The 24,955-nt window shown below is 38.5% G+C and overlaps 1 protein-coding gene across 1 annotated transcript in view; it reads left to right on the forward strand.

Moving 5' to 3' along the window:
• Positions 1–24,955, forward strand: part of RICTOR (RPTOR independent companion of MTOR, complex 2) — an 84,466-nt gene that overhangs the window by 53,702 nt on the left and 5,809 nt on the right. The window contains exons 19-35 of the mRNA XM_014947595.1: positions 1,657–1,792; positions 2,347–2,546; positions 3,618–3,744; positions 7,041–7,205; positions 7,658–7,734; positions 7,848–7,926; positions 8,809–8,918; positions 11,511–11,598; positions 12,358–12,450; positions 13,338–13,444; positions 14,099–14,328; positions 15,120–16,143; positions 18,217–18,394; positions 19,625–19,709; positions 21,051–21,284; positions 23,819–23,971; positions 24,776–24,899. Coding sequence (XP_014803081.1) covers positions 1,657–1,792; positions 2,347–2,546; positions 3,618–3,744; positions 7,041–7,205; positions 7,658–7,734; positions 7,848–7,926; positions 8,809–8,918; positions 11,511–11,598; positions 12,358–12,450; positions 13,338–13,444; positions 14,099–14,328; positions 15,120–16,143; positions 18,217–18,394; positions 19,625–19,709; positions 21,051–21,284; positions 23,819–23,971; positions 24,776–24,899 — 3,210 coding nt within the window. The remainder of the gene's footprint in view (positions 1–1,656; positions 1,793–2,346; positions 2,547–3,617; positions 3,745–7,040; positions 7,206–7,657; positions 7,735–7,847; positions 7,927–8,808; positions 8,919–11,510; positions 11,599–12,357; positions 12,451–13,337; positions 13,445–14,098; positions 14,329–15,119; positions 16,144–18,216; positions 18,395–19,624; positions 19,710–21,050; positions 21,285–23,818; positions 23,972–24,775; positions 24,900–24,955) is intronic.

Here is a 24,955-nt window from a genome sequence, read left to right on the forward strand (position 1 = left end):
ATCTCTGGTTCCTTTCCTGTCTGTTTGACATTAAGACATTTTCATTACTTCTGTGCATGTGTGGTGTAATACCTTTACTAACTAATTCTTGGATGAGCCTTTTAACATGCATTTTAGAAATTGATTAGATTAAATCATTTTGAAGAGTAGTTCTGTATTTGTAGGCATGGAAAGCTACCTCAACATGAAGTTGAGGAAAAACATATGCTGAAAGGCTCACACTGCTCCATTTTAAATTTTTACTAAGTAGTAATCATGCTATTTTTATATAATATTCTCAGTATAAGCAAATACGATTTTGCCTTTTTTTTTTTTTTCCCTAAACATTAATTGCTAGTCTGAACCTTGTGGTAAAGGACTGTGTTCCAAATCTGATGGTTATAATGTTGCTTCTTTAAAGCAATGTCTGCAGTCCCAGCTGTGACACCCACACCCACCCCTGGTTTCCTGCTGCACTAAAGCATTGTTCAGTGCCAAAGTAATTTAATCCCAAAAATACTGAGATAATCTAGGATTGAATTAGTGTAAAAATTCTACAGTTCATTGATGCTTTCTGCAGGATTGTGGGTTAGATGCTTTAATGGCTTTAAAATGCTGTTGCTCTTGTTTAATTGTAACTAACTAAGCCCCAAATCTCTTTAGTTTCACTGCTGATTATAAAAAATTTTCAGCCATTTTGATTTTGAAGTGTAAAGTAAATTTACTTGTCCTTCCATAAGTTGATACTTTTTTTTTTTTGTACTGTGAGTGTTCTTGTGATGGTGTTACAGCTGTTACAGTGAAATTCAGAATATTTGTGATACAGGTTCCTTCACTTCTTAGAGATACAGTGTGTATACACATGTATGTGTATATACATACTTACACACCTAAGCACACATATATACACACATAAAAATGTGTGTGTTAATGTATATATTTATTGCTAATAACCCAGAATAAAATACATTTCTTTTGCCAAAATTTAAGGCAGATTTCCTTTATAATTAGTTGTGTCTTTAGAGTTGGGGATAGTGGCTTGCTCTCACTTTTTTAACTAAAGGCACAATGCTTTAGTTAAGTTGTCTTAGTGCCTCTCATATCTACCTTCAGACAGAACATTCTGTGTTATTTTAAAGCACAAACCTGTGTTCATTTTTGACGAAGAATTGGCAAAGGGAAATTCTTTGCTGAAGATTTATTCCTGCAATGCAGAACTCAAGCTGTATTGCTCACTGTGATTTCAGAAAGTCTGAGTGAATGTCTGTGTTTGCAGTGACTGTGTTATGCTTCAGAAATGCTGGAGTGGGGTGAATGAAAATACTGTTCCTGAATAAATACAGCATTCTGGCAGAACACAAAAATGTATTTTTCATAGTGGCATTTACTATTATAGCTGAAGAAAACTCATGTCACGTTCTTTTTTAGCTCTTTGTAAGTCTGGATAGTATAGTGTTTGAAACTTGCCACAGAATAAATTACATCAGAATAAATTATAAACATGGAAATGAGAAGGAAGCTATGGCTTCCAAGAGCATAGGGATTTAATAACTTTTGAAGATTTATTTCCATTAAGTTAATTTAATGATATAATATCTTTTCTATCAACATAACTTTGTACTGTGAGACTGTCCTTGTCATACTGATGAACAGCAAAGTGTTTTTTACTTTTCATAGGTTTGTAAGGAGATTGCTATATTTTTACAAGCCTAGCAGTAAACTGTATGCCAACCTGGATCTGGACTATGCCAAGGCTAAGCAGCTCACTGTGGTGGGTTGTCAGTTTACTGAATTTCTTCTTGAATCAGAAGAGGTAAGAAGTTTTCAGCTACAAGACTGGAGCTGTGTGCCACGTATAGAAAAAAACCTTCATTTTAGAAAAGACTTCTGTAAACTTTGGGAGTTAAATATAAAATGATCAATGTAATTAAGAAATAGAACTTAAAGCCTTGACTTGTCTGAATGAGACACTGAAGAAGACAACTATGTTTAAGTCGAAATTTTATTAAATACAGCTTTATTAAATGCAACTTGGGGTTTGGAGGTTTTTTTAATATGTATATCCTTCCTTTCTTTACGTCCTTTCTTCTATTATGCTAAAGACTTTCATGCCTCAGGCAAGAAGAAAATGTCATTGCATAATCCTTTTCTGGAAAAATGGAATCGGTTCTAAGATGTCTCCAAGCTAAGCTCCTATTATTTGCTTTGAACCTTTGTCTTTAGTCTGAGTTGTGTTTGCCAGCCAGCATTTCTGTTTTGTATCTGTATTACGTTTGTACATTTTAAGAAATTTAAAATTATGGATTTCTGTAAGGAAGAGAGACCCAGTTCTTTACTTGTAAATGCTATTTCTCTTTGTTTTGTTAGGATGGACAAGGTTACCTGGAGGAATTGGTTAAAGATATTGTACATTGGCTCAATTCTTCATCAGGAATGAAACCTGAACGTAGTCTTCAAAACAATGGGTTGCTAAATACCCTTAGTCAGCACTACTTTCTGTTTTTTGGTACTCTCTCTTGTCACCCTCATGGAGTGAAAATGCTTGAAAAATGCAATGTGTTTCAGTGGTGAGTGTTTTTATTCTGTTTGTGCATACAGGTATAATGCTTACTAAAATTGTAACTCTGTGCGTGGACCACAGTCTGTAAACCTGAAAACCTTAAAGTTATTTTGAGTTACTTCCAAGTAAATACCCCCAGTTGTGGGGGCTTTCCATGTTCTTTTGTTGACCTTTTTTGGTTTGGTTTTTTTTTTTTTAGGGGTCTTTTAGTTTGTCATTACTAATAGGTCACAAAATAGCTTACTTTTTGCTGTCCACACCTATCTGACAGAAATCGTATCAAGAAAGGTAATAGTGAACTGAAAAGACAGAAGAGAGGGGAAAAAAAAAACCTACCCAAAAGCAAAATGCCACCCAAAGAAAACAAAACAAACACAGAAACTTCCAAAGCCTGACAGATACCATACTGTTTATGAAATGTAATGATGTATGTTGTACCTGAACTTCAGTCCAGTATACTTGAGTGAAGCTGTGAAGTTCAAATTTCTGTTTAGGTTCAAATAAACATAGCTTCCTTTGGGAGTAAATTGGCTAGTGGCTAATACCATTTTATTTTATATGGTAAATTTTAGGCAAAAATTCAGGTGGTTTGATGTACTCTGTTCTTTTCAATTGTTTTCATTGATTAGTAGAATGCATGGTTTTTACTGGCTTCAAAAAACTTAGTTTATAATAAAATCTAGACAGTTAATAGGACTAACCTTATGGCAAGCTTTATACACAGAATGTTTTACAATGAGGAAATGTTCACAGGGCTTCACAAATATTAATTTCTGTGCTCATAATCACTAATTAAAGTATGCTGGCAAAATTTTTACAGAGCAGTTATAAAAAGTGTTGATTTCAGGTTTTTCCCCTTGTACTTAAGTGCGTTATTTGGTCCTGATTTAACTGTAAAAGCTGTAACAGTTCAAAGTTCCTCCATTTCATATGAGGACTTACTTTGTATACAGTGTTTATAGAAATGGAAGTCAAATTCAAAGCACTTAGGTTTAAATTATTGATTGAATAAATAAATGGGTTTGAGTGGGTTCAAATAATAATTTTTGTCTTTCTTTCCCTCCCCTTTATCCCTCAGTCTTCTTAATCTTTGCTCTTTGAAGAACCAGGATCACTTGTTAAAATTGACTGTTTCTAGTTTGGATTACAGCAGAGATGGATTAGCAAGAGTCATCCTTTCTAAAATCCTGACAGCAGCTACTGATGTAAGTTCAGTTCAACTTACGCTCCATTGTTGTTTGCCACTAAATATTTGTTCTATTCAAGGTGTATTATTTTTAAGCTATTATATATCCAGAAAGGTCTTTCTTTTTGTATTCAGGGTAATGAAACTCCTACTCATGAAGCTTTTGAATTTGCTGTTAACTTCACAGTATATTTTGTATTTCTGCTCAAGAAATTAAGTCATTCAAATAGAGGCTTCTCTCACGTATGAAGGGGGTTAAAGTCTTTGAATGCCTAAACCAAGTGTAATGTTGTTGTCTAGGTCAACGGAGCTCCTAAATCAATCGTGAGGGCAGTGTTTTCACAAAGAGAAATGTGTATTTCTAGCAGTAATAAGCAGGTTAACCTTCCAGTGGTAGATACTGTTTTGATAATGGTAAGGTTACTGTGGTGGAATTGAATAGAAGCTCCTGAAATGAGAGGGTGGTTCATAAAAAGGCATTGGGATTTCTACTTCTGAACCCTAGAAGGTGAGTGGAAATAAAACACAGAGTTAAGTAGATGAGGGAGAGGAAACTCTTTGACTTCGAAGAAAAGGGAAATCAATCGGATGTAACATCACAGCCAAGCAAGCATTGATGTCAGGGAAATGACAATAAGTGGGAATCTAACTAGGAAAGAACTGTCATTGCTTCAGGGAGAGCTGTTCCTCTGTCACCCGGACAAGGCAGAACACATTCTAGAGTGGACACAAGGGAATAAGGTAGATGCTAACTTTAAATGTCTCTCTGTATTTTAGAAGAGGAGAGGGAAGGAATGAAATTGACAGTCTCGGAGAAATATTGTCAAAGATGTGATGGTTTTTATGGTTAAAGAGTGGAGTCTGAATGTAATGAAGGTAGTTGGGGCTGAAGGAATGGCTGATTGAAAGAAAAGGGTGAAGTTCCCTACTGAATAATTATTAAGCAGTCTTTCAGTGAAGTGATGACTGATATCCTTTCTCCAGAGTTATTGGAGAAAGTCTTGCGTCTCTAATCTGAGCAAGAAAACAGAAATCAATGCATCTCTGAACAAGGAAAAGTACTTCTGTAGCCCAGCGTAGTGTTAAAAACGGAGAGTAGCATTTTGGGGTGACTGTATACAGCAAAAACATTTGCAGAACAATATCCTTGCAGATCAGTTAAGCAGAAGTACACCTTAACCTACTTCCTCATACTGCCTTAGCTGCCTTCCTGCCAGTTCATGGTAGAAACAGCAGAGCAGCCAGTGTGTCCTCAGCAGCCAGTGTGTCCTCAAGTGGTGCACTTCATGACCAAGAATTTTACTTTATAGGAGGCTAAGGGGCAGAGTAATCCTGTATCTATTGGCGTCTATGCTGCGCCATGTAATCAGCTTAGCGTAGTGACCTCTGAGTTACTTCTTCACTTCTAAGGATTTCAAACCCCTTTAACAGTAAAAGTAAGACTCTTCTGACAGATTTAGTACAGGGCTTTGTCTGTGTTTTTCATCTGGTTCATGTATGAGGGAAAGAGGGGAATGTCCGTTTCCCCAGATGTCCTCTGCACTGATTTGCTTAGCAGTTCGCCAAAAGCAAAAACATTCCAGGATTTTGCTTCATCTGGAAAAGCTGTGCTGAGCTTTCCCCCTCTGATCTGGGAAGTGCATACAGGTGATCTTGAGGTACAAAGGTGGTGGTCCTGCTTGAAGACTTTAGGGCTGTTGACAATGCGTGCAGTGGCTTGCACCCCAGGTCTGACGTTTGAACACTTCAGCCTGTTGAGTCATTCCTTGTTGTAAAGACCCTTTTTCATATGTTCAGTTACTTAAACCCCATTCTGCTGTTTTCTACACTTTTTTAACTTGTTCTTCTTTTTCTTTCTGATGATGGTAGGAAAATTAGAACCTTACACAGGGTCCAGGATGTCAACACTCAGTGGACTTACCTAGTGACAATGCTGACACATTTTCTTCTGTTTACTTGCAGTGGTTTTGGTTGCCATTGAACTTCTATCTAATGCTTCCACAGAACTAACTAGTATTAGCCCCATGATCTCCTCCCTGGGGAGAAGCTGGTTCGGAGCCTGGTGTGTGTGTAAAGCTGGGATTATTGTTTCACTTTAGCTCATTGCTTCAAAATTATCTTCAGTAAATTTTATTTGCCATTTTATTGTCCCATCATTCATTAGTTCCTTCTTATCTTTTCCTTCTCCAAACAGAAAATAAAAATGGTTCTAATTCTGTACTAGCTCTCTGGATAGATTAATTCATATTCAGGAGGTGAACATCATTATCTTTTGTTCTGTGTATCACACTCAGTGTATTTGTAGCAGTAACAACATTTCTTTATAGACAGATATTAACACTTGAACTACATGACACTGAATTCGACTTCCATAATATTGAGTTACTCTGTAGGCTCTAACGTCTAGATCAAGATGTTCTAGATAAGATCTTGCTCTCTTTTTTAATAAATAGGCTGCTAGTCATCTATTCCACGTAGAAGGCACACCATGTAGCCCTAAAGGTGTAGGGACTGAAGACCTGGAGGAAGGTTTGGGCGTCTGATTTTGTCTTTTCCAGCTATGCTTGTCTAAGTATAGACAACACCTTCCCTAGTAAGCATACATTGTTACGGTTGGTTGGTGCTTACTCCAAAACACTGCAGATTCTTGTAGATTAAGCTTGTTTGCTTCTATTTTCTGTGTATTTTTTCTAATAGAAAATGGTGTTAATGAGTTTATGCTGTTTATTCAGCAAGTTTTGAACAGCAGTACAGAAAACGACAGGGTGTTTACTTCTTTCTGCTGTCATTTGGAGAAATTCATGGTAGTAAACCAAGTGTTAGGAAATCGTTTTATTACAAAAAATAACATTTTTTGATTTAGAAGGTTTTCTGAGTTGTTTTGAAGATCAGATACTTTTGGAAAACAATTTAAAATTTATTAAAATTAATTCCCCAGAGGTCCTAGTACTTGTTAAAGTTTTTTGCAAAACGTTGCAAACAGGAAAGTACATGCAGTTGCACTAGCCATTTACAAGGTGTTTTTCCTGCTAACCCTGATGACTGTGTGCTGTTACCACAGCGAATGACTGGTAAGGGCTTTCCAAGGAGACTTGCAGTGACCAGATTACTTGTGATCTCAGACTCCAGTTTCCCACTTGAAAATATAGAAATAACACTCTAATGGACTGTACTTTCAATACACAAGGTGTGCATCACAACTACTTTCTGTAAAATATGGTAATTGAAATGTATTTTTTTTAAGTGATAAATCATCATTAATTGCATTAGCTATTTTTCTTCCATTCAAAAAAAGCATTTTCCTTACTTTTGCAGAGCTGCAGGTTGTATGCAACAAAACACTTACGAGTATTACTGAGAGCAAATGTGGAGTTCTTCAGCAACTGGGGGATTGAGTTACTGGTGACCCAGTTACATGATAAAAATAAAACTATTTCTTCTGAGGCACTTGATATTTTAGATGAGGCATGTGAAGACAAGGTGAGCATCCTTTCCCTTTTCAGCCTCTTTTTGGTGTGCTATTCTGTAAGCTGTTCTCCACCTCCTCTCCCAGTAGCAAAGTAAAAGTATAGAAGAGGCTACTGATGATTACCTTTCTTCGTTGTCATTGATGGACTTCATAATAGTTTATAGAGTCACTTCTGCAAATACTGCAGTATTAATGACAAAATATGTAGACTTCTGGATTATGCCTACTTTTAAATACTAATTCAGACTCACTCAGCTATTTTGATTACTATTTTTGTGAATTAATGCATGTTTAATGATAGAAGGTACGTAAGGCGGGTAATATTAGGATGAGGTTAGTGCTGTTTGATACTTCCTTTTGTGAAAAACTTGCTGCTTCATTGCTGGCAGACTGTTGTAATTGTTGTAGTTTTCAGAACTATATAGTGCTCAGACGCTTCTTATGCATTTTTAATTTTTTTTAGGCCAATCTCCATGCCCTTATCCAAATGAAACCAGCTCTTTCTCATCTTGGAGACAAGGGTTTACTTCTACTCCTAAGGTAAATGTTGAATGTGCTGTTTGACTTTACACTGTGGAAACAAATGTGTGTTTTTATTCAAGTTACATGATTTGTTTTAAGAGGAGTACTAACTTTCTGATGTTACTTTACAGATTTCTGTCCATCCCAAAGGGGTTTTCATATCTTAATGAAAGAGGTTATGTAACAAAACAAATGGAAAAGTGGCAAAAGGTAATGCTAAGAATGAAAAGTGTGCTTGATAATAGGAGGACAAAGGGTGTGAATATGCAGGTTTCGAAGGTCAAAGATTCTTTAAAAATACTGCATATTCATATACATGTATTGCTAGTGCCAATACATTTATTGCCTCAGTGACAAGATTTGCTGAAAAGGTTGTCAGGGACTTACAGTTCCATAGCTCTTCTGTGCATGCATGCCTGCTTTTGATTTACCCAGGCCTTTTATGTAATTTTGATATTTTAGCAAGTATTTCAGGAGTGTAGTGCTTTCTAAAATAGGTTGTTGAGGAAGTTCTTATCTAGAGAGGTGTGTAAAGGAATACTATGTTTCAAGATACCTGTTACCTCTGGTTGTTGCTAATTAAAGTTAAATCTAGACCTAATGAAGGTAGAATTAAATTAATTTAATGCTGTTAGGAAGTAAATAGGAAGGCAAGACCATTAAGAAGAATGCATTGTTGTCGTGACTAGAATAAAACTCTTCATACATTACTTTGTTTTCGTAATTGATTATAAGTGCTTGGTCTCATTCCTGTTGGCAGGTTTTTTTTACTAACTGATAAAATGTTACTTCTCAAGGAATACTGAAATGCATGATGGTCTGTTGATGTTATTTGGATTAAAATCAGATGTGAAGTATTTCCTTCTTTCCTTTTTTAACAAAACCGCTGAAATAATTACGGAATCAATTGTCAACTCTGCAAACTCATTGTGTGCATGAGGGGCAGTAATTTTGGTGAGCCCCACCTTTAGATCATAAAGAAATTCAGCCTTCCTTAAGGAGTACTTCAATTGTTCCTTCCTTTTAAAAATACTTATATAAAAACATAAACCACTAAATGTATTGTGTCAACATTTGTCTGTCATCTTTTAGGAATATAACTTAAAGTATGTTGAACTGATTGAAGAACAACTCAATGAAGCACTTACAACATACCGCAAACCTGTTGATGGTGATAACTATGTTCGTCGGAGCAACCAAAGGTAAATTTGGGAAAATGCGTTTTTGGACATAAACCAGTGGGACTGATTGAGAGACCTTTGAACTAGAATCAGTGAGGGAAGGCGATACCAACAGGATTGCAGTAGGTAAGCCAAGGGTTGGTGTGGCGCTGCCTGAGTGTGGCAATGCCAGTGGGAACAGTTACACTGCTCCTGGGAGCATGGAGGGCTCAGGAGCATATCTGAAATGCTTGTACACCAGTGCACGCAGTATGAGGAAACAAACAGGATTAATTGGAACCGTTGGTCATTCCCAGAGCTACAGTATTTTTGATACTAGCAACACTTAGTGGAATGAGTCTCAAAATTGGAGTGCTGGGTTGGAGTGCAACAGGCTATTCGGGAGGCGTAGGTGGGGCAGGTGAGATGTTGCTCTGTAGGTAAGGGAAAGCTTTGATTGTACAACCCTTACAGTTAGTGGTGATGTAGGTGAGAGCCTCTAGGTTGGGTTCAGCCCTCTGGGTGAGGGTTAGGGGAATGGGAAACAAAGGAGATGTTGTACTGGGTGTCTACCACCGGTCACTGCGCCAGCATGTTAACACTGATGAATTGTTCTGTAGGCAATTAGGAGAAGTTTCTGGATTGGGAGATTTTATCTTCCCAGACATTGACTGGGTAGTAATACTGCTGTGATGAACAGGTCGTGTAAATTCTTGAAGTTTGTAGGCGATAACTTCTTGTCACAAGTACTCACTCAGTGAGCCAACTAGGGAAGGTGGCTTCCTAGACTTGCTATTTGTGAACTGAGAAGGATGCATGGGAAATGTGATGGTAGGTGGCTGTATTAGCCACGGTGGCCATGAAATGGTTGAGTTGAATATTTTCAGTATGAGGAAAAAAAGGCCATGAGAGTTGCTGCCCTGAAATTCAGGAGAACAAACTTTAAGCTATTCAGGGAACTATTCAGCAGAGTACCCTGAGAATTGGCTTTTGAGGGCATAGGAGTCCATGAGTGTTTGTCAGTTCTTAAGAACTACTTTTTGAAAGCACAGGAGCAGGCAATCCCATTGTGTCCTAAGTCAAGCAGAAGACCAGCTGGGTACTACTGAAAGAACAATTCTGTCAGCAGACACAGTCAGCATGGGTTCACAAAGGGCAAGTTCTGTTTAACCAATGTGATTATCCTGGTATGATTTCAAGGCCAGGCTGAATGGGGCTTGAGGAACCTGGTCTGGTGGGAGGTGTCTCTGCCCATGACAGGGGGGCAGAGAGGGGGTTGGAACTAGGTGATCTTTAAGGTCCCTTCCAACCAAATCATTCTATGATCCTATGAAAAGGTCATTCATCTAGTGGATGAAAGGAAGTGGAAGGTGGTGGATGTAGTTTTTTCTGGTCCCTCACAGCATCCTTCTGGAAAAGTTGTCTAGCTGTGGGATAAGCAGGTTCACGGTGCACTAGGTGAAGAACTGGCTGAAGGACAGGACTCAAAGGGTTGTAGTGAATGGGGCTACATGTGGCGACCGGTCACCAGTGGTGTTCCTCAGGGATAAATTCTAGGGCCAGTTCTGTTCAATATATTTATCAATCATCTTGTGCAAGAGTTGAATGCGCTGTTGGCAAGTTTGCTGGTGATACCATACTGGGAACTGCTGTTGACTCTTGAGGGGCAGGAGGCTTTGTGGAGGGACCTAGATAGATTGGAGAATTGGACAGTGATTAATGGAATGAAATTCAACAAGTCCAAATACCAGATTCTGCACCTGGGACAGAGTAATGCTGGGCACAAGTGTAAATTAGGAGAGGAGCAGCTGGAGAGAAGCCCTGCGGGAAGGGATCTGAGGATGCTGGTGGGCAGCAGGTACCTGTGAGTCACCTGTGAGCCTTGGCAGCTAAGAGGGAAAACCCCATCCTGGAGTGCACAAAGCACAGCACAACCAGCCAGTCAAAAAAGGGGACTGTCCCACTGTGTTCAGCATTTGTGTGGCCCCATCTTGAGCACTGTGTGCAGTTCTAGGCCCCACCATTTAAGGATGTAGAGGAACTTGAGTGTGACCAGAGGAGGGCAGCAAAGCTGGTGAGAGGGCTGGAAGGAATGTCCTGTGAGGAGCAGCTGAGGACCCTGGGCTTGTCTAGTTTGGAGAAAAGGAGGCTGCGGGGTGACCTTGTTTCTCTCTATACAGCTTCCTGAGAAGGAGATGTGGAGAGGGAGGTGCTGAGCTCTTCTCCCTGGTAACCACTGACAGGATGAGTGAGAATGGTTCAAAGCTGCACCAGGGGAGGTTTAGACTGGGCGTTAGGAAGCATTTCTTTATTGAGAGTGGGATCACACACTGGAACAGGCTTCCTAGAGAGGTGGTTGATGCCCCAACCCTGTCAGTGTTCAGAAGCATTTGGACAATGGCCTCAATAACATGCTGTAACTTTTGGTTAGCCCTGAATTGGTCAGGCAGTTGGACTAGATGATCGTTGTAGGTCCCTTCCAACTGAAGTATTATAGTTTAATCTAAATTCTTCAAAAGAATCCTTTTCGCCTGAAAAAACTTAAGAGTAACTCCTTGGATTACACTGCAGTGTAATTTATTTTTTAAAACAGTCAAAATTGCTGGGAAAGCATATGATTTCTCTTTCTGCCAGATTACAGCGACCACACGTCTACCTGCCAGTTCACCTTTATGGCCAACTGGTGCACCATAAAACGGGCTGCCATTTATTGGAGTCTCAGGTGAGGATAATAACTATTAATAATTTGAAAGATTTTAAAGATTACTTGTAAGCCTTTTAAAATTTGTTTTAAAAGAAATGACATTTAAACAGTCATTGCAAAGTAACTTGATTATAAAAGTCTGAAGTTATATAGGGCAAAAAACACGTAGAGACAGTCTTTGCAATCTAGTCTCATGTGAAGCTCTTTCATGACACTGAAATATCAGAGAAATACCTGGCACCATTTTTCATAAAATGGCTAGCAATATCTTAGAATCGAAAACAACTCACTAATAGAAATAATTTTTCAGTCTGAGTGAATTGTATATTGACAAGTAAAACTCTGCCTATCCTTTTATGCATACAAAAATGTGGAGATTAGGGGGTAAAATCTTCTTTCTAATATCCTGAAAAGTTAAGAAAATAAACCCTAAGTCAGTTCATAGTTGCTGGATGAATTCACTTTAAATGTGGGTTTGCAAGATCATGTAATGAATTGAATATGATAGTTGAAGGGTTCAAGAGACATCTTATAATTTGCACTGTGTTAGTCTGGTTAATCTGTTACCTTTATAAAATCTGAATTAACTTGAGGTAATCAGTGCATCGCCCCTGCTGTTAATTCATGCTTATTCCAGATGTATCACTGCTCATTTTAGGGTGCATACTTCAAATTAGTGCTTTACCGTTTATTAAAAATGCAAGAGAACCTGTTTGATGGAGGTCCCCTCTTTATTTTCAACTGAGGTTGTCTTTTTTTCTTGTTTTTCTCCTTCAGAGTATTGTTACAGATCTGAGTTACACTGTTCGTTCCCCAATGCTGGATAAATGGGAAGGAATTAAGCAGCTGAAAGCAGCCCTTTGGGCCTTGGTTAGTAATAGATTTACAAAATTTTTGCAGTTGTTTGAGTTCTGTTATGACTCTTGTTTCTGAAATAACTATGCAAAATCCCATAAAATCATTAATTAGGGTTTTTGTCATAAAATGTCTGTGATTTTTCCAAGTTGGTGTTCTGTATCCTAACTGGACTTGCAGTTGAAAATGGTTCACTGCATCTTTTTTGTTCTGAGTTTTTTAATAGTCACTTTGTCTCTTTTCTTTTTTAACAAATAAAAATAACGGCTTGCCACATGTAGCAAAAATATTATAAGTACAGAGCCAGTAGTTACAACTTGCTGTGGTCTGCTTCTAATGTATTTACTGCAGTGGTCCAAAATGCAGTGTTTCTAGAAGAAAGTTGGCTGCCCCTATTGATGTGTGTGAACATGTATGGTTACAAGACCCCTGGTGCCCCTGAATAGGCAAACACCTAGTGTCTGTGGCTGTCTAACCTACACTTCTAAATTTGCTTTGCCAACTCAACTGCTTGCTCCTTTCTTGTCTTCCCCAAAGTTTATTTTGGAACATTTGTCCAAGGTGACTGTTACTGAAAGATGTTGTAGGTATGTGATAAAATGCCTGTGTAAGGGGAATGTAGAATGAGTAAACTGAGGTGGCACTGCTGGCTGTAGTAGAAATGCTACAGTGAGGAATAGACAGTAGTTAACTGTGAGCAGTTTTACGTATTATGCATAGTGAGCCAAAAATTTGGGGTTTCCACAACTAGAAAATGTCGGAAAGGATGATCAAATCTCTAATTGCTTTGAGAAGATGTACCTTGAAATTACTAAAAAACAAAAAAGTCAAAAGGTTTACAGTTGGTGCTGCAGATCACATCAAAATTAAAACTTAACTTACTTGACAAACTTTTTTTCCAGGGCAATATTGGATCATCAAATTGGGGTCTTAACTTGCTTCAAGAGGAGAATGTAATTCCTGATATAATGGCACTTGCTCAACATTGTGAGGTTCTCTCTGTTAGAGGGTATGTGTATCTGATTTATATGTAAAATCTACAGATGGTAGTTGTCACAGGTTTTCAAATAGTCTTATCTAATTTACGGGAATGGTTTTTTGCACTTACTTGGAAATCAGTTGTTAAAGATCATTGATGACTGAGTATCAATCTCAGTCCTATACAATCACAGAACTGCATAACAAGCCTGAAAGAACATGCAGTAAGCAAGTGAAACCTATGAAAAAAGATACATACTACTTTTCTGCTTTTTAAAAAAACAATAATATTTGCTACTTGTATCTCTGGAATCAATTTATTATTCCATCATTTTTTTCATATATTTTCTAAGTCTTTAAAAGTATAAATAGATGGTCTTTAGCCTGATACTGCTACTGAGTTATTTGTCCTTTTTTTTTCCTTTGAAGAAAAAAGGTATTTTTCTACTCTGTTATCAGGCTCTTGTATTTTTTTATTATTTTTGAATAGCGTATCTCAGATATTTTAGTGTGTTTCTTGAGCTTCCATTGATTTACACATAAAAATTAACAAAAAGCTATTTGGCAGTTTTGTGAAGTTTCTGCTGAATTATTTTGAAACTGTTTCCTTTCAAAAGAGAAATAAGTTTAGTAAAATTAGATGCTATTATTGTTGCTCTTTTTTCTATATATACATTAAATACAGAACCTGTGTCTACGTGCTTGGTCTAATAGCCAAAACTAAACAAGGATGTGACATTTTGAAGCATCACAACTGGGATGCAGTGAGACACAGTCGTAGACAGCCTTGGCCGGTGGTGCCTGATGACATGGAGCAGCTCTGCAATGAACTTTCTTCTATACCCAGTACTCTTAGCTTGAACTCTGAGTCCACTAGTTCTAGGCATAACAGTGAAAGCGAATCTGCTCCTTCAAGTAAGTAACAACAACGAAACAAACCAACCAAAAAAACCCCAAACCCACCGCAAAACGGCATTTTGGTGTTCTTACCAACATTTTGGCAGGGCGAGGTTCAGACAAACGGTGTAAAGTTGCTATTGCAAGAAAGAAGAGTGCAAGCAAGGGGACAGTTATATCCGTTCAGAGAGATGTAGACAGGTCAGAGGGAAGAGAACAGTGTCTGAGGTTTACATTTGGTGTAGAAGTAAGAAATTTTAACAGTGGGGTAAGTTACTAGTTTTTATGTCAAGTCATAGCAGCTTGTAATACCCTGCAGAAATCTTCGTGCTTAGGTATAAAGATACACTTTATTTGGTTGTCCTCAAAGACATATTCTAGAATATAAATATGTATATTCTGTGTGTATATACACACTCACAGATTATTGCTGTATTTAAAGTCTTGTGTATTTTGAGTATCTAATACATTTTAATTTTGTTAAAGATATTTGAATTTAAATGCAGAAGCATACCATATTTAGATATCTTTAAAGGAACACATCAGTTGTAATCCTAGTAGCTGGGTATTTGCACTGAAATAAGATAGTGTGGCTTTTCTTTCGAAGCAGTAAGACCTTCTGCTCAGGTACTTCTCAAAATACTGAATTTACACTATTAAGTTCTGCAGAAAAAACGTTGAACTAAAATTGCAGTGAATCACATAGTTTCCCACTTTGGCTTCTGTAGAATTGCTTACTTTTTTGCGACATAGTTTATACACTTTGAAGAAATGTCGGCTTTCAGTGACAAAGTTTCATATAATTTCAGGTATGTTCATCATGGAGGATGACCGTTTTGGTAGTACTTCCACCAGTACATTCTTCCTAGATATTACTGAAGATGCAGAACAGATATTTTACGACAGACCTTCAAAGGACAAAGACCGTAGTCCCTTTCCTTTTTTTGCTTCTAGTAAACTTGTGAAAAACCGCATTCTAAATTCTCTTACTCTACCTAATAAAAAACACAGAAGTAGCAGTGATCCCAAAGGAGGAAAGCTGACATCATCTGACAGTAAATCAGGCCTGAGGCGAAATCGTACGGTAACAGAACCTTCTGGTAGCATAGACTTTCCTTCTGGGGAAGAATTCAACCCTGTTTTCAGAGTTCCTAAAATCCAGACTTTACGATTAGAAACTTCTTTTGTTGGAAGTAAGCACATGGAAGATACTGATAGTACACCGAGTATTGGAGAAAATGATCTGAAGCTGCCAAAAGGTCTTGGAAATGAAATTCACCGGGAAAACACAAGCAGAGAAAGGCTAATAGGAGATGGTACTACACAAACACATTTCAAGAGTCGTAGCTTAAGTTTTAATACAGATACCACAACAAGTGGCATAAGCTCAATGAGCTCCAGCCCTTCAAGGGAGACTGTAGGTGTGGACACTACAAATGTAGATACTGACTGTGGAAGTTTGAGTACTGTGGTAAGCACAAAAACAGTTAAACCAAGCCACTGTTCAACACCACAGTCTAACCACCTGCCTCTCTCCAAATCCAACTCGGTGTCCCTAGTGCCACCAGGGTCTTCTCACACACTTCCCCGGAGAGCCCAGTCTCTTAAAGCTCCTTCTCTTGCTACAATAAAAAGTCTTGCTGACTATAACTTCAGCTACACAAGTTCTCGAGATGCCTTTGGCTACGCTACACTAAAACGCCTGCAGCAGCAGAGGATGCATCCTTCACTGTCCCACTCGGAAGCCCTGGCATCTCCAGCAAAGGACGTGCTCTTTACTGACACTATCACCATGAAGTCTGGCAGCCTGGATTCTCGGCTCACCCCAAGCCGGTAAGAGAGAGGTTGCTGTGTGCCCATTCCTTACTTCAAAGCTGTAAGAGCAATTAAGTAAGAAAAGTCTCTTTCTAATATTTTTTACCACTTAAAAAGTGACAGTTGTTGCAGGATGATTCACAACTTCACTGAAAACAGTATCGATACGAGGAGAATTACGTAATAGAAAGAGAATTCTCAACTGTGTAAGTGCTGTTGGAGAAGGCTGGATTTCATAGCTATGCTTAGCCCCTTTAATGCTGTTAGTAAGAAAGGAAAATGTTTCTTTTTATCACATTTGCTTCCTGTTAACTTCTTTAATATTTAAATGCAGTTACACTGTTAGCATTCCTAAAGCTGCAATAACACAAAATTGCCCATGTAGTCAGAGCTATGTTTCGGAATAGAGTTTTCTCAATGTCACTTGGTGAGGTTTTAGGACAGGGTCTCCTGCCAATATGCTATTTTCGTGTTCACTGAGGCATTGAAACCAGTGATGAGATACTGGTACCACTGGCAGGAGACTCAGTTTGGCTGCTTACCTACAACAGAGCAAAGATTTTACTCATAGCGTTTATTTTTAGATGGCAGTGTCACCTCTTTATTTTTGAGTAATATTAGATGTTCTGGAGACTAATTGGTTCGTTACATAAGATATCTAGCTCATGACATTGACACTGTTCCCAGCAGCTACAGTGAATGCTTAACAACTTTCTCTTACAATCTTTTACCAAATTTTTCCTTTTAGTTAGGTGCGTTAGATTTTCACATTACTATTGAAAGCAAAAAGACACTTTCTATCTCTGTTACTACCAAACATCCTCTCTCAGATGAGAGAAAGGGCAGAAGCTACCAATATAGTAGTCATCTGCTTACAGCACAGAACAGCAAATGTCCAGTCCCTGAACTGCACTCTGCAGACCCAGTAAGAGTGTATGTGGTGCCTGGTTATTGTGTGCTTTTGTCCTGACTAAAAGCAACATTCATTTGTTGATATATTTGTGTGATTCTGCAAAGGTGCCAATAAAAGGTAAGTTTTTCCCCTTGTTCAGTTAAGTTAGAACTAGACTGAGTGTGCTGATTAATTTAAAGATGATTCAGTAGTTAAGCAGCACTATCCTGGAAAACAGAAGTGCTGTTCCTGCTCTGTCACTGGCTTCCTCTGCTAATGCAGGAACAAATCAGTGCCATTTCAGTGGCAGTACAGGTTCTGTTGTGGCTGTAGTAATGTTGCACCATTGCTTTCGGTGATGTCCTTGATATGCAAAGCAGCCTTGCTGCAGTAGACTTTCATCCTGAGACTCTGCATGTAATGTAATTTTAACAGTCAGTATCTCTGGTGCTTAGCTGTTTGTGATCTCTTATGTCAGTGGTTAGGCTCAACAATTTGATCTGACCTGTTTAACATTGAACTGAAGTGGCTGGAGTGCCCCTGTCTCTGAGAAGGTTAAAAAATTGCAAACATACATATTAAAGATGTTGTCAGATTGTGTTGGTTACTAATATAATTGATTGGAAAGACTATGATGTAACCAGTGTATGTGTTTTTCTTACTGGTTACAGCTGGATGTCTACACCAAATAATTCTGGTCCTTTTAATTTCAGAGTATGTTACTACTTCCAGCTAAATATTGTCCTTAACTGATGTTAGCTTTTCCAGGAAAAGCAGGGACAAACATTTACGATTAATACTTCTATGTTTAATTTCATGTTGGAAGTAATTATATAATGCTTTATTATCAGATAACTAATGCAATTGGTAACTTTTTGGGGTTTAGAATTGTAGAACCATTTAGGCTGGAAAAGACAATTTTAAGGTCATAGAGTCCAACAGTTAACCAATCAAATACTGCCAAGTCCAACAGTTAACCAATCAAATACTGCCGAGTCCAACGCTGAATCATTTCCCTCAGCACCACGTCTGCCTGTCTATTAAGTACCTCCAGGGATGGTGACTCCGCCACTTCCCTGGGCAGCCTGTTCCAACGGTTGCTAACCCTGTCAGTGAAGAAATTCTTCCTAATATCCAATCTGAACCTTCCCAGAATGAGAAGTTTACCAAGATTGTGACTTATTATTTCAATGTTACAGGTTCATGAAAGCTTTAAGTTATGCTTCATTAGATAAAGAAGATTTATTAAGTCCCATTAACCAAAACACACTTCAGCGATCCTCCTCTGTTCGCTCCATGGTTTCTAATGCTACATATGGTAGCTCTGATGATTACATTGGCCTTGCTCTCCCAGTGGATATCAATGAAATATTTCAGGTATGTATGTGATAACTGAATTGGTTCATTTGCATTTTCATACTGAAAGGTAGTCAACTATTGCATGTCCATCAGTATATATTCCATCTAGAGACATGAGGAAAAAAGGTTGTAGTACTTTCAAGGAATGCATTTTGGAGAACAAGAGTTTCTTTTTTAACCCTGTTCACAGAGAAATGCTTGTCTGTTTTGTATTATTAGGCAAATAATGACCCAGGCTAGAAGAGTGTTAAACAGTGGTAGCAGCATAAATATGCTGTCATAAGATTTCTAGTTGGCAGCTACGTTTTCTGCTAAAGCTAGCATAGTCTGTGGACATTTGTTAATACCTTATTAGCCAACTAGTTGATATGTTCATTGGTCATTTGTGCATAATCACAGAGTTAATTTCCTGCTACCAGGATTAAATATTACTTTATTTGCATATATATTGTCATAGCATTAAGTTATATTGTCTTTGTTTAACCTCACAGATGTGTATATTTAAGTGTTTTATCAATTGCCTTCCTCCTTCTGCTTCATTAAAACACATTCCTCTCTAACATACTGATGTATCACAGGGTTTAATATCATTACTTAATTATCAAAAACAGGACATGGTCTATATCAAATGTAAATCAGTGGCTTTCTTATCTTCAGTTTACTTAGTCTTTGCCTTTCAAACCTAAATTACTTTCTTACTAATCTCAAAAAATTACTAAAGCTAGAGCAAAGGCAAAATTTTTCATCATACTTGGTTCTACTTCCTCATTGTGAAATGGCTACTTTTTCTTTCTCCTTTTGAGTCTTTTGCTGTATTTATATTGCCTCATTCCTTCTCTCAACTCTTTTTGTAGCGTTAAAACACATCTTGACTCTACATCTTACAGGCAACATTACAGATGTCCTGGGTGTTATGGCACTGCTCTTCTGAGTTCCAGTGGTGTAGAGCAATCATGGACAGATAGATCATTAATAATCACTTCCAGGTCACTGATTTCCTTACAGCCTGTCACCACTATATTTCAACATTGACTGACTGTTCACGAGCCTTGCTTAAGAAATGTTCATTTACAAATGTATGTTTTTCTCATTGGCTTTCCTTTAGTACTGACCCATTTTTAATTTCTTCTTCTAATTAGATCTTTTTCCTAAAGTAAAAAAAGGACATTTTATTTCCTCATGAAATCTGTTTTTCCTTTGTATATGATCTCATCTATGCTAAGTTTAATTTTCACATGAATATTCCAGGTAAAGGAAACTCCGTATTTCCAGAAGAAAACGACACCTCCATTTGATGACCGTGGAGCTAGGGTCTTCGTACCTGATGCAGGAGGTACTGGTTTTGTTCCTCTCCTGTACCTTTCTGTTGTTTATTTGTACACTGAGGGCAGGGTGAGGTGGGGTGGTCTTAGTTTAGTTGTTGAGTTTTCTGTACAGAAAAGGCGTATTTCTGGCTGTTCAGTTTTGAGACCTGTGTTCTGGATTGAGGGTAGCCCTTAATTCCCTGTTCTGTTTAGTTGGAGAATGTGTTGTTGGTTTGAAGCAACGTAAGTGTGGTTTTACTTTAATAAGCAAAGGAGGAAGGCCTACATACATATCTTTGGTTGTAATACAAGCTTATTCTAATCAAAGCCAGATTATTACTTTCTTAAATGCAGTATCACTACACTTTAGCTGAAATAGTGTACGTTTGCCACATACACATTTTGACTTCCCTTTGATTACACATGAATTTATAGGAAACTATAAAGGTGTTAGGTATGTATTTCAGAGAGTAAATTTTATCTTTCTGTGGTGTTTCTGCGACAGTTGATCAGTGGTTGTGGTGGGACGTGGTACAAGAGAGAGCACTTCTTTTTTTACTCCAGAGTAGTCAGAAATCTGTGGGGCACCAATATGTGTCTTTTCAGTATGTCGACTGAAAAGGAAGCCCTGGAGCTGGCCCTGAAGCAGTATGGGGTAGCTGTTGTCTTGCCTCCCGGTTAACTGCAACGTTATTAAAAGCACTTTGAACATCCAAAGACACACACCTTAGTGATTTTATTTTTTCCTTCTTTTGTGGTGGTAATGTAGTATATAAAGCTGATTTCCCTGAAACTGTTTCTGAAGTTGCTAAATTTCTGTCTAAATAACTCCTGCTCAAAATTCTGTTTGTTGATATGTTCCACGTAGGGAAGAGCATGTCACTAAAGCATCTTTGGCTTATTGCTGTATTGTCAACTCTAGTTTATTCCTATTTCAGGCACTAAGTCATAGGGGTTTTTTAAATTGTGTTTCTGTGTTCATTGGTGCATGTGTCATTTAAACATCTGGTATATTGTTGTACTAATTTTGTTTGATACTATGAAAATTTGTAATATATTAGTGTTGTGTGGCTATTACTGTTACTAATGTTGATATAATGTCAGGATTTACCAGTCCTCTTACAGTATGTGTGTTTAGAGATCGAGTTCTGTCCTTTGCAATGTTTTATTGTATATGATAAGCTGGGACTAAAATGTGCTGTTTCCCAAATACTAACAATCTTGGGAGCTTAACCCCTCAAGAAAAAGTTTCTAGATCTTCACACACACTACTTTCCCAGCCTTGACAGGGGAAATCTAGTTGCAATAATGTTGGTTGCTTGGTTTTATTTTGTTGTTTTTTTTTCTGATGTCTAATTGCTTATCTACAGGTCTTCCATCAGGTACAAGTGATGTTGTCAAAAGCCCTTTTCAGATGCTCCGACAGCAGATCAGTCTCACAGAAATAATGAATACCAGCCGTTCAGATGCCTCTCAGTTTTTAGAAAACACAGAGGATACGGGGCTACAGGAGCACACAGATGAGAACTGCCTTTACTGTGTCTGCATTCAAATACTGGGTTATCAGCCTAACAACAAAGTGAATTCTTCGTATAGTCGTGCAGGTTAGTGTTCTGTGTGGGGAAGGGTGATAAAACTGAATGAAAATAATGAGTTTTGTTCGTCTTCAAAATTGATTGATCCGTAAGGCTTTTTCATCACTGACTGTTGACCTTGAAATTAATTCTCCTTAATGACCTCACTGTGGAACCAGTGGTATTTCTATGGTTATTTCCATCTTTTTGATTTCTAGTGGTGGTAGTGTGACTAGGTGCCTGCATGTTTTTTTTAAATATTTCTAAGAGCTTAGCAAAATACAAAATTTGAAGCCTTATTTAGTACTTAAAATCCATGTCCTGAAAAATGATATTTGCTGTCAAACCAATTAGAAGTCTGACTTCAAGTCTATACCATAAAACAAAATTAAAGAAATCTGCAGAGTCTGAAGTTGAGCTGTAATTTCTGGTATTTAGTTATCTATCTTCGTATTTTGAGATTCAGGTCAGAATTATTTTTTCCTGACCTCCTCACCAGAGCTTGCAATTGCATGCCTTTCTGCAATGTCTGTTATAAAAAGATAATCCAGTAGTGGATGCTTAGTAGGAATCCTCACTGTTATACAATGGTGTTACATGTTCAGGTAGTAACACATAAATAGTACTGTTGGCGAGGAGGATGATGGACAAAATGTGAGGAATGGCCAAGAGAGCTGAGTTTGAGCTTGAGTTTGGTATTGAGAAGGGGTGGCAAATAAAATCCCAGTTGTAGTCTTCAAATAAGCATAAGGGTGTTATAAGTGCAGCAGACACAGGCTTTTGTCAGAGGCATAAAGCCAAGGGACAGGAGGCCGCCAACATATGTTGTAGGAATAGAAATAAATTCCATTTGAACATAAGGGGAAACTCTTTACAGCGTAACCTCATCTCATTTTGAGGTGAACGCTTCTCTGAGCAAGGGTGATCTCCGAAAGTCCCTTCAGACCTATGGTTTTCTGTGTTTCTATTAACTGTGCAACCATTAAAAGCTTGGATTTTATATTCATGTTTTTACATTCAAAATGCTGAAGGCTGTGACTAGTGAAACCTCCAAGAAAAATCTTATTTGTCATATCTTTCTGTTAATGAAGTCAGAGCCCTTTCTGCAACACCTGTGATAATTGTGTGAGCAAAAAAATCTGTGCATATGCAAGAGCATCTTTGTTGTGTTCCGTAAAATAGAGTACATACCTACCAATAAGAGCTCTCTGTGTGATTACAGGTTTTTTTGTTGCCATCACTGTCTAAATCATAGAATCATAGAATGGTCCAGGCCGGAAGGGACCTCCCAAGGTCATCTAGTCCGACCTCCCCGCAGTCAGCAGGGACACCCCCAACTAGACCAGGTTGCCCAGGGCCTCGTCGAGCCTCACCTTGAATATCTCCAGGGAAGGGGCCTCAACCACCTCCCTGGGCAACCTGTTCCAGTGCTCCACCACCCTCACAGTGAAGAACCCTCTCCTAATCTCCAGTCTAAATCTGTTCCCCTCCAGCTTGAAGCCATTGCCCCTCATCCTGTCACTGCAGGCCTTTGTAAACAGACTCTCCCCAGCTCTCCTGTAGGCCCCCTCAAGTACTGGAAGGCTGCTATTAGGTCTCCCCGGAGCCTCCTCTTCTTCAGGCTGAACAACCCCAGCTCCCTCAGCCTGTCCTTGTAGCAGAGGTGCTCCATCCCCCTGATCATCCTCGTGGCCCTCCTCTGGACCTGCTCCATCAGGTCCATGTCCTTATATTGAGGGCTCCAGACCTGCACACAATACTCCAGGTGAGTGCAGAGTACAGACCAGAGCAGAGTAAAGTGGCAGAATCACCTCTCTGGACCTGCTGGCAACACTTCTTTTGATGCAGCCCAGGATGTGATTGGCCTTCTGGGCTGCAAATGCACACTGCCTGCTCATGTCCAGCTTCTCGTCCACCAGCACCCCCAAGTCCCTTTCCTCAGGGCTGCTTTCCAACACCTCACCCCCTAGTTTGTATTGGTGGCGAGGATTGTTCCGGCCCAGGTGCAGAACCCTGCATTTGCTCTTGTTGAACCTCATGAGGTTCACCTGGGCCCACCTCTCCAGCCTGTCCAGGTCCTTCTGGATGACATCCCATCCCTCTGGTGTATCGACAACACCACACAGCTTGGTGTCATCCGCAAACTTGCTGACGGTGCCTTTAATCCCCCTGTCTATATCATTGATAAAAATGTAAAACAGTATTGGCCCCAGCACGGACCCTTGAGGAACACCACTTGTCACTGCTCTCCATCTGGACTTTGAGCCATTGAGTACCACCCTCTGGATGCGACCATCTAGCCAGTTCCTTATCCACTGAACAGTCCACCCATCGAATCCAGCCATAAATGAGTTTATAATTTTCACTTTAGTATCTTAAGATTTGAAAAAGGTGATTTTTAGATATTTTAAGTATGATTTGTCCAAAATCCAACATCTAGTTTCCAGCTGGTTTATATGCACAGTACTTAGTGTGCTGGTGCTTACCATTGTTGAAACACAAGAAAAGCAGTTGAAGTGAGGAAAAGTGTGAATAACAAAGATGAAACATTTCGTTTGTGTCAGATTTTTCAGACATTCCATATACTGACTGGTGTGGGCAGACCATACACAATCACTTAGATGTGCATTCCTCCAAGTTTTCTGGAATTTCAGGCTGTAGTGATGCGGTATCCCATGGTTCAGCTAGCAGCACCAAGAGTACAGAGCTTGTGCTAGGTAAGTTTGAAAGCATTATGATTATTAGAGACTAAAACTCTTAAAGTGTTTTTTATGTGTTGTGGAAAAATAGTATTTCATTTTTACACACTGCCAGACAGTAATGCTCATTATTTAAAAAACAAAACCAAACAAAAACTGACAAAAGAACAAGAATAGAAACAACAACCAAAAAAACCCCTTTGGATGATTTAATTGTTACCCAGAAAAGTAGTTGCATTGTCCATGGTTATGGCAGATGGGAGAACATACTTTTAAACTCTTCTCCTTTTGCTGTGCAGCATTTCTGCAGGTTATCCAATAGTTCTGTATCCAACATTGCAAGCAAACGGATTACTTTTTTTTTTCCACACTAGTGTTAGTTTAAAAAGAAAAAAATTACTGAATTTCTCTAAAGAGAAAGACATTTCATGTTTAGGCTTGTGTTTTACATTTTGGATAGTCGTAATTTTGTATGAGGTAGCTGGTTGCTAACTTCTCCAACATCTGATAGGAGACCAGGTGACCACTTGCCCAGTTTGCAGCATGATTTTGTGGTAGAGACAGAGCTGAATTGGATCTTACAGGTTTTTCCATTTATGGAAGAGTTTACCTTTTTGAAATATTTGTATGTTAAAATTCCTGAAAATAGGAAATTTTATTTAGGTTTTAATTTCAGGGGAAATATTTGTTGGTACTTCAGAATACATACATAAATGCATATGTGGTGTTTATGGAATGCTAAAACAGACTCACATGGTGTATGATTAGCACAGCTGAAGACTATTCTGTTTAAATTCCGTACTGTTTAATTTGTTTTTCCAGGAGTAAAGTCAATCCCAGATGACACGCCGGTGTGCAGAATACTTCTGCGGAAGGAAGTCTTACGTTTAGTCATCAATTTGAGTAGTTCAGTGGGAACTAAGGGCCACGAAACTGGACTCTTGACGTAAGTTCAATATATCTCAAAAGTTTTAGCAACATTTAGTTGTACCTGTTGTCTAA

Source organism: Calidris pugnax, unplaced genomic scaffold, assembly GCF_001431845.1.
Source record: "Calidris pugnax isolate Ruff unplaced genomic scaffold, ASM143184v1 scaffold156, whole genome shotgun sequence".
Classification (NCBI taxonomy): domain Eukaryota; kingdom Metazoa; phylum Chordata; class Aves; order Charadriiformes; family Scolopacidae; genus Calidris; species Calidris pugnax.